The sequence below is a fragment of the Diadema antillarum genome, unplaced genomic scaffold (assembly GCF_040938485.1).
Source record: "Diadema antillarum isolate AM-2024a unplaced genomic scaffold, OU_Dant_1.0 seq00001685_RagTag, whole genome shotgun sequence".
In the NCBI taxonomy this organism is placed as follows: Eukaryota; Metazoa; Echinodermata; class Echinoidea; order Diadematoida; family Diadematidae; genus Diadema; species Diadema antillarum.
This window is the reverse complement of record NW_027272380.1, coordinates 7796-18279: the sequence shown is the minus strand read 5'-3', so window position 1 is coordinate 18279 and position 10484 is coordinate 7796. Positions and strand designations below refer to the sequence as shown.

General features: G+C 37.1%; 1 protein-coding gene across 1 annotated transcript; it reads left to right on the top strand.

Annotated features, from left to right (window-relative positions):
* The first annotated feature begins 529 nt into the window (after window positions 1-529).
* On the top strand, window positions 530-8534 carry LOC139711687 (S-crystallin SL11-like). Its single transcript, XM_071623547.1, has 5 exons — window positions 530-671; window positions 3544-3639; window positions 5619-5734; window positions 7249-7359; window positions 8258-8534. Exons 1-5 carry the CDS (start codon window positions 530-532, stop codon window positions 8420-8422), a joined length of 630 nt encoding a protein of 209 aa, XP_071479648.1. The 3' UTR covers window positions 8423-8534.
* Window positions 8535-10484: the final 1950 nt, after the last annotated feature.

The following is a 10484-nucleotide window of genomic DNA, read 5'->3' as shown; positions in this document are numbered from 1 at the left end:
TTCATTTTCTATTTCAACCTGTGTGCGAACTCATATACAGGTTAGAAATTAAATGACACTTTTGACCATTGATTTGAGGTTGTCGTTCATAATCACGGAATTAAAAGAATACACTTCTATAACAGTGTTATCACGGCCACCGGCCCACTTTGTCTCTCGTGTTGTCAATACATATACACGTACATGTATTTGCATGACAAATGTTTTCCTCCCCTATGTAAACTCGATTCTTCTTTATGCTTCATAAGGGCTGCGTCAACACACTTTGTTCTCTATCTCATTCAGCTAGGGGTCTTTGCCGTTGGAGAGAGAGAACAAAAGCCCTCTGCAAACAAATTTCAGTTTGCACATTATGCAATCATAGGTGCGTACGTGGTAGGTGGGTAGGCCTACGTGGTAGGCAGTGATTTTCAAGGGAACTCGTCATTCAGCAGGCTCCGACCTCTCCCGGCTAGTCTCATCAGGATTTTTCCCCATCTTATATTAATTTTCTTCTCGTCGTTGGTCATCCGAAATCATCATCATCATCATGCCTTCCTACAAGCTCATGTACTTTAACGGCCGTGGTCGTGCCGAGGTGTCCCGTCTGCTCTTCGCCCAGGCCGGCGTCGAATATGAGGACAGTCGCGTCACACAGGAAGAGTTTGCCGCAATGAAAGAAGACAAATCGAGTAAGCTTATCATTATCGTGTTACTACGTCTCGCTTGCACCATGGACCTACAACAAAACATGGACCTAGAGGGTAGGTCCATGTAGGTCCATGCTCGCACAGAGAATTCTTTAACCCATTTTTTTTTTACCTTTCTTCCTTTGCATCTTGCAGCGAGTGTGTTCGCAAATATATGCAAATTATGCATTGCTAAAATCAACTAAAATTTGTTGGTATCAAAGTATGACATTGCGATTACCAATCTTTATCATGATTCAATAATTTCGAAGGGATTATCATCATTACCTGTAAGGGTATAGCGTCCAAGGGGTTCAATGTTAAGGAATTTGAAGTAAAGACTGCAAACTTTATCACGAAGAATATCCAATATTATGATAATAACACATTGATAGTTAACAAGTACCAGTTTGTCTGTCTTTTCTCTTGTTTTGTGAACATGTATAAAGCATACATTTTTCATATTTCCTGAGGGAGAGAGAAAGGTATTTCGTATCATATCATCAGCATGCACACTTTAATTGCAAAGTCATATTCCACACTGCAAAAAGTCCGGTGTTAAATAGTGAACACCGAGCTGGTGTTAAATTTTCGGTGCTCATTTATGCTGTTAGATTAACACCTCCGGGTGTCATTTCCTAATTTTAAACTGTTTTTTGAAGAGTTTCTTAGTAACTGCACTTCTTGTTGATTTTTAATTTAAACAAGACGATCAAGAATTATACATTAGAATACTAGATTTTTGAAAAAATGTGAAAATAAATTTACACCACAGTAACACCAGCTGGTGTGGTCTCTTATTGAAGCTGGACGGGTGTTAAACCATTGATATTAACACCACCAAATATCAAATCAACACCATGTGGTGTCATTTTTGCATTAACACCAGTACAGTGTCAAAATAACACCAGGTACAGTGTCAAATTAACACCACGAAGTGTCAGGTGAACACTTTCAACACCATCACAGTGCATTTTTAACACCTGTGGGTGTTGTCCTTTATTGAAGTTTGATCGGTGTTAGATTTAACACCCGTGGTGTTAAATCTAACACCGATGTTTTACAGTGCAAATACTGTTACAAATTGCATGCACAAATCTCAGTCGAATCGAGAATCAAGAGTCAAAATATATGAATTATGCTTTGAGCACCCTATATAACGTAAACGCCCCCAAAAGTATGGTATGATTATGTACTATGCCACTGCCTGTTTTATTGTTCATAGTCGAGACGCTATCAAAGGATACAACGATTGCCTGGTATTGGAACCACAGTGAATACACAAGTTTTAATGTGATACCTTTAGCAGGCTAACTGATATTACAATGTCCGTTGTTGCCTAACGTAGTACAGTACAGGTCATAAAGTACCTTGAACTTAGTCTGCCACGCCCCCATCAACTGCTTAAGTTTATCAAGTCTAAAGTGCAATCGCAGTTTAAAGGACAAGTTCACCTTCATAGACATGTGGGTTGAGTGAATGCAGCAATATTAGTAGAGCACATCATTGAGAGTTTGAGGAAAATCGGACAATCAGTTCAAAAGTTATGAATTTTTAAAGTTTCTGCTCACTCAAGGCTGGATGAGAAGACTACTATAGCTTGTGATGTCACATGAGTACAACGATATAAAGAAAGAATAAAGAAAATTCGACATATTCTCACTTTTCTCGCATAACAAAAGAACACTTGACTTCTCTCTTCAGAAGGCAGGGGGAATAATATTACCCTTAACATAATTATGTCAGTAACAAGTCGAAGAAATGTGCACTTAATTAAAAAAGTAAAGTTTTGTGAAATTCTCTTTTTATTTTCTTTATATGGTTGTACGCATATGACATCATACACTATAGTAGTCTTCTCATCCAGCAGTGACTACGCAGATACTTTAAAAATTCATAACTTTTGAATGGATTGTCCGATTTTCCCCAAACTTTCACTGATGTGTTCCACTAATATTGCTGCATTCACTCAATCCACATGTATATGAAGGTGGACTTGTCCTTTAATAGTTTGTATTGATAAGTGTACACAACAGCGGAAACGAATGCAATTTTAACGCATTTTTACTCTAAACAGATTCACTTACTCTTTGTCAACTGTGTCATGGTGGACCATGCATTAATTTGATAGTTCTGTTCGTGGTTTTGTTTTGTTTTGTTTTGGATGGGGTGCGGAGGTTTTATGAGATCTTCGAATTTTCTTGCAGGTGGTTGATAACTAAAGGGAAAAATGTATCTTCGTTTGGCTCCTGTGAGTTAGGATTTTGATTTACATGATAAGGGCTACGCTTGAGCAACATTGTTACCTTGCAAAGGACGCATTAATATGTGTCAAGTGACGCCAGACGGGCGTATGGTGTGGTAAAGGACTAAATCCATTTGAATTATGTTATCATAAAATGATTACGTTTCGACGGACAGACACAATAACCAAAGACAAAAAAAGAAGGTCCAGTACTCTTGCTTATCATAAAACTAATTTGGTTTGGGAAATGAGACACGTTTATCCGTGGGGATGCAGAACATTATCAAGTAGACGGATTTTAGTGTACAAGAGATCGCATATATAGTGAACCATTTCCAAAATATACTCATATTATACAACAGCACGTGCACAAACAAACGCACTTTGAAACAATTCTACATTGCAGACAATTACTAATTCCTCTTTTTTTTCCCAGTGAAGACTAAGGTATTATAACTTTGTGATGCGCAGAAAAGAAGACTCGCGTCTTTTCATGCATTAGGTGGGTTTCTAGAAAAGAAATAACGTTGCATACAATCTGATTATATTTCCATATACACCTGTACATCACTGAGGATAGAGGCCTTATTTAAACTTACAGGAAGTAATATTTTTCTCATCTTTTATTAGAGCTTCCGTTCGGCCAGCTTCCGGTTCTGATAGTCGACTCACACCCACCCCTCCCACAGAGTCACGCCATCGAGAGATACCTGGCACGAGAATTCGGTAAGAATCAACCCTTAAGCAACTGAAGATTCTGTAAATAATGACCCTTGGTTCGATCTCTGAAAGGACAGCAATATTGCTTCATATCGACATCTTTTTTTTTCATGATATGAAATAGTACACTGCATGTTTATTTTTGTCTAGTATCATTTATAGTACAATGTTTATTTAAGAGCCTATTAAAACTCTGCCATATACTTTTGTTGAACTTTATATAATATATATATATATATATATATATATATATATATATATATGGAGTAAAAAAAGGGTGATGAAGCATACACTTATAAAAGCAAAAAAGAAGAAAGAAAAGGGAACGGGTAGTTTCGGATGTTTGGGGAGTGATAAGACGGACCCGGTTTCGGGAGTGTCAGTGACTAACGGGATGAAAATTTACCCCATAGGAGGAATTAAACACCCTTTTGATACCAGTTTAAAGCACAGGCTCTTATACGCTTCTAATCTCGAACAATTAAAATGCAAATGGATCTGAAAATATCTAGATGTATTTCTGATGACGAATGAACACACAAAACTATAACTTTACGCAGTCACAAGAGGGAACGTGTGATCAACTAAACAACGAGTCTTCAGTTCTATAGTGATACAGTATTTTGATTTTCTGAATCACACAGGGAATTTCATTACGTGAGAAAAAGATGAATTAAATTTGTTCACACAGGTGAAGATTTAGACTCATTCTCCTTTAACTCTTTCTGCTCATTACTTTGTAATCACTATCCTTCAAAATTCGAGCGTTTATATTATTGCCAAAAGATAGCTGGTGATTATTGCTTTAAACATTATCATTATTGTCTAACATGTGGATCTTTCGTATAGATCATTTGGATGGTGGTAGCAAATGAATAAAGAGTATTTAAACGTGCACTTCGTGCAGATAACAGTGGATTAATTTAAATGGAATTTGATATTGGAGTAGGCATGCATTTGTTTTACGTAAGCACTAACAAAACACCGAATGCGTGCAAGCAAACAAAGTACCTGGGGCTGTAGAGTCACCTCGATCATTTTCTGCCTGTCATTCAGGTTAAAGGGCATATCTCTGATCAGCTTAGAGCGCAAGTAAACTGAGCCCGGGTACTGAGCTTGCCAGTTCACTCAAACCAGAGACCTTGCATGGACTTGCTCGACTGTGAGTCGGTCCGTCACGGTGGCTCAAATTCATCTAGTCTATGAACAGCTCGTATTTTACATAAAGATTAAAGACGTATAGTACACATGCAAAATGTGAAATCTACAGTATGATTTCAAGAGAAAAAAATACCTGAATTCCAGCGGCGCCGTAGCTGGCAGGGTACAGATCGGCCTGTCGTCACCCGGAGTTGCGATAGCATAATGTGAATGAATACAATATGAGGCCTTTTAAGTCACATACTTCTGGCGACACATGGAATTTCGATCCGTCTTTTATACATTTCAACATGTGAGGGTATAAGCATGTATAGACTGGTCATGCAGTACAACATTGCCTAGATTGCATCTAAATCTATGTGGACTAAAGAATAGATTGCGGAAGATTCGACTTATGGGAGATTAAAATCATTTATATAAAGAGAAGAAGACTCGACTGAGGCGATTGTTCGAACTTGGTCGAGATCGACTTAAGCAAGTATCACGCTTGCACGCGCGGCGTTTGCGTCCGTCAATTTGTTACATCATTCTATTGTCTCGAGTAGCGTATGGTTACACAGCGCCAACTCGGTAAAAAACAAATGCACAAATATTCTTTTCTGCAGTTAGAAGAAATCTTTTAGATGCAAACCATTAATTTCTATGTGTTTTAGAGATTTAAAAAAAAAATCTTTGCCTGACGGTACCCTCACCTGATCATGACATTGTCATGCAAATGAATTCGTCATTATTTCTTCTTTCCTGTTAGTGATCAACCATCTAAGCTATTTCCCAACATCATGTTATGCTCTTACAGCTCAGTCTATGCTTAATTTCATATGCAGGAATGTACGGCAAGAGCAACTATGAATCCACAATGATCGATCTGGTGGCTGAGACGATGGAAGAGATTGCTAAGCCGGTCTTTCCTATGTATATGGAGAAGGACGCTGAGAAAAAGGTCTGTAATAGGTTGCCATGGCAATGGTCGTGATGAGATGAGTCCACAATCAAAAGCCACAGGAATGAATTTGCTGATTTTTTTTTATTTGAATTAAAGTTACAAATGCAGTTATTAGCTATACGTTCAGACGGCGAGGATGAGCTCGTCGTTAAGTATGGGCCGCTAAGTGTCGCATGGTCTCTTTTGTCATTTCGTGACGACGGAGCCCATGTGACACTTGGCGCCCCATACTTTAAAGGACAAGTTCACCTTCATAAACATAAGGATTGAGAGAATGTAGCAATATTAATAGAACACATCATTGAAAGTTTGAGGAAAATCAGACAATCCGTTCAAAAGTTATGAATTTTTGAAGTTTTTTTGCAGTACCCGCTGGATGAGAAGACTACTGCAGTGTATGAATAACTTAGATGTCACATGCGTACAACAATATAAGGAAAATATAAAGAGAATTTCACAAAATTCCATCTTTTGAAAAAAGTACACACCCCCCTGACTCGTTACCGATAAATGTTATGGGTAATATTATTCCCCCTGCCTTTAGAAAGAGGCAAGTCAATTGCTCTTTTATTATGCGAAAAAAGTGAAAATATGTTGAATTTTCTTTTATATTTTCTTTGTACTGTTGTACGCATATGACTCACAAGCTGTAGTAGTCTCCTCATCCAGCGGTTCCAACACAAAAATTTAAAAAATTCATAACTTTTGCATCGATTGTCCAATTTTCCTCAAACTTTCACTGATGTGTTCTACTAATATTGTTGCATTTTCTCAATCCTTATGTTTATGAAGGTGAACTTGTCCTTTAACGACTAGCTTATCCTCGAAGTTAAGGATCACCGCCTGAACGTAACTAATGGTAGTGGTGACTGTTGTGGAAATACACTAACCCCATACTATACGTCTAATGTTTCACTGGATTCTTCGGTCATGCTTTTCAAGACAGGAAAAGTACGCTGCATATTTGGGCACGGGGTACCCACTAACTGATGTGGATTTTAATTATCATATCGAAAAATCTTCATGCCGTACAATTTCAATGACGTTTCTTTCATGTAGTGTGCAAAATTGAGGTAGAAAATCACGTGAAAGTATCAAACATAATAGTTCTGGATAATAACTACTGTATTCAGAACTCATCAAGGACATAGATGTCCATCAACCTGAGATCAATGCAGCTGGCTTGGAATTTGTCTTGCCCGAAATCACTCGGTTAAAGATTGTGTAAACATACACTAATGTTTCTGTAATGAAACATTACCTATTTCTAAAGTGTGAAACATAGTAATAGCAAGTCCTCCCCGAAAACATCAATCCCCTTGCAAAAATAGAAAGTATTCATAGTAAATGAACTAAAATTATTACTTCAAGGATGAATTCCTTTAAAGAGACGTGGTTCATCTTGTGACGTCGTCCAAATTTTTAGAATTTGCAATAGTCACATGTATTTGTCCGGACTTTCGCCGATTAGATTTTGATTGACTCCTTTAATGTTGGTATGAATGTTTCAGGCCCAGATGATCGAGGAATACGTGGAAAAGACTTCAGTTCCCTTCATCACTCCGGTCGAAAAGCATCTTGGGAAGAATAATGAGGGCAAGGGATACTTTGTGGGAGAAACGGTGAGATTCCATCTGTCAACATTATTCTTTAAAGTTTTAAGGGGATGGTATTGTTTTTGGGGGGATGGTATTGTTTTGGTTGAGATGAAAATTCAGCTATTTACAGTTTTTTGAGATCATTAGAAACCACTAAATGTATTAAAGAAAAAAAATTCTTAGAGGAATTCAATGTTTATTTGATGATTTGATGATGGTTTTCAAGTGGGTGAGATTAAAAAAAAACCATGGTAAAACAAAGTTGATCCTTAAAAAAGGGTGTGTCCCACTTTTCATTGGGATCGCTTTGTTTTGAATATCTTAGCAATTTCAAAACCTATTATCATCTTACAAAAAGTATGCATCAACTACAAACTTTGCGTTCCTCTTAAAATAATGCTCTGTCATGTTTCATAGGAGGTTTCTTATAATCTCACAATACTTGTAAAGCTGAAGCCAAGTCTCAACTAAATCTCAAACATCGCAACTATCTCATCCCTTTAAAGTAGTCTTAAAGGGACATCAGTATTACTTCAAAGGCAGTGAGGGTTGAAGAGTATCATTAGGCATATTAATGACAAAGATGCCCTGGATAGAAAGTTACCACCTTTTGCTCGCTGTTTTCTTTACTATTTCTCATTTGGGGTTTGTAAAAACGAAATTCAATAAAGGAAATTTCATTGATATTGCTGATCTATATATATATATATATATATATATATATATATATATATATATTTCAATATAGATATAGACATTACGTCTGTAGAAGGAGAAGGGAGCGTGAAATGTTCGATATCAAAAGAGCGCATGGCGAAGTTCAGATGTTTTCAAAGTGGGTCATTATATTTTGTGATTGAAATGCTCGCATCCCCCAGCCCAGGACTGTCGAATTTTTGTGCGTTGTCTCGTTGATTAATAGATGACTGTCGCCGATCTGTACGTTTTCGCCTTGTTTGAGTTCCTTGAGGAGATGATGCCACAGCTGTTAGATAAGTATCCCCTCATCAAGGGCTTCCTTGCGCGCATGAAGAATGAACCTAAGATAGCCGCGTGGCTGGAGAAGAGACCGAAGGGCATGTTCTAGGACTGGTGTCACAGTCATCCTAGAAGCGATTATTATGTCACCTACGTTGGTCATCATTCTATCTACATTCACAGATGACTTGGGTGCTTATTGTGCAGCGTGTTAGTTACAGCTGGTGATTGTTGTTGTTGTTGTTGTTTTTATAGTTTTTTTTTTGGTTTTGTTAACCCTAGCAACTTCAAAAAGAAAAGAAAAAACGCGTTCTTGATCCCTGATAATATACCACATGATATGAAAAAAAAAATGTATAGATATTCTCGCCATCTGCTGATGATGGTCCCCTGTTTTATTTTGCAGCGCACTTGATTTTTCTTACAATCACGAATTCACGTGGCCATATAAGTGCCCATTTTCATTATGTATATCATCGGTTGAGAACTCAACATATACAAATCCCAAATGAGGATAATTTCACATAGAGATTTGGACTCTTAAAGATTCAAACCTCAGAAGCATTGCTATTTCAATACGCTAATACATGACGGATGGATCCCCTTTAATGGCAAAGTATTATACCTACATGCCATGAATTGACTAGTGACAAATGCCTTAAAACTGAGGAGCAACTCTAACAGGCTTTTATCTGCACAGGTTGACTGTATGCATGTGTCCTTTCGAATATTTAGGGCCTACAGTCACGTCGTGTATTTCCAAACATTCTTTGAAAGCAAAAAGAAAGAAAGTAATAAAGTTATTACTTTACTGAAACATTTTGATTTAAAGGAGTGATGTATATGATGGTTCTTAATCTCACAAATTGGAATGTATCTGAACGCATGAGGTAGCACAGCTCTTATGATGCAGGCCTACAGCATTCATGTCCAAACAATACGATCTTCGCACGTTTTGCTTGTTTTGGGCATTCTAAAAGCTACTGACGGATGTGAAATCGGCAACTTTCAACATGTTTAAAGCAAGTGTTAGATATAGGCCTAATCGTAACAGCACTATGCGCAACGATGGATCGTACAACTTTACCATGAAGACAATCTTTCCATGAATTTCTAGGGGAAAAGAGAAGTTGAAATGGAACGAAGCTTAATTAATGATTTAAATACTTATAAATTCAAGCAAACCACATACACTTTTGTCTATTTTATAATATCGTATCTTTTTCGAAACATAAGTTGAATTTTCATGTAAGATAAACAATGACCCCCTCTTGTTTCCTCTTTTATGCATTTCCAATGTAATGTTCCTATGTATGATTGTAATAAATCAACCGGTCCAGTATTACCTCCATGTCACCCAGTTTTGCGATTGTAATCATTTCGTATTCCATAGACCAGCTAGTCATCTGGCTCTTACTCTTTTCTTTTCTTTTACTGAGAGCATTTGAAAAAACAAAAACAAAAACATGTATCATGAATATGCATGTTGGTACAAAGTGGGTGTGGCCTGTTCGACCACGTTGCTGAAGTCAAGATGGCTCGAGGCTGGGACCATGCTGTTTGAGGAGGCGAGGGAAGAATAAAGTTTTCATTACTTTAAAGGACAAGTTCACCTTCATAAACATAAGGATTGAGAAAATGCAACAATATTAGTAGAACACATCAGTGAAAGTTTGAGGAAAATTGGACAATCGATGCAAAAGTTATGAATCTTTTAAATTTTTGTGTTGGAACCGCTGGATGAGGAGACTACTACAGCTTGTGAGTCATATGCGTACAACAGTATAAAGAAAATATAAAAGAAAATTCAACATATTTTCATTTTTTTCGCATAATAAAAGAGCAATTGACTTGCCTCTTTCTAAAGGCAGGGGGAATAATATTACCCATAACATTTATCGGTAACGAGTCAGGGGGGTGTGTACTTTTTTCAAAAGATGGAATTTTGTGAAATTCTCTTTATATTTTCCTTATATTGTTGTACGCATGTGACATCTAAGTTATTCATACACTGCAGTAGTCTTCTCATCCAGCGGGTACTGCAAAAAAACTTCAAAAATTCATAACTTTTGAACGGATTGTCTGATTTTCCTCAAACTTTCAATGATGTGTTCTACTAATATTGCTACATTCTCTCAATCCTTATGTTTATAAAGGTGAACTTGTCCTTT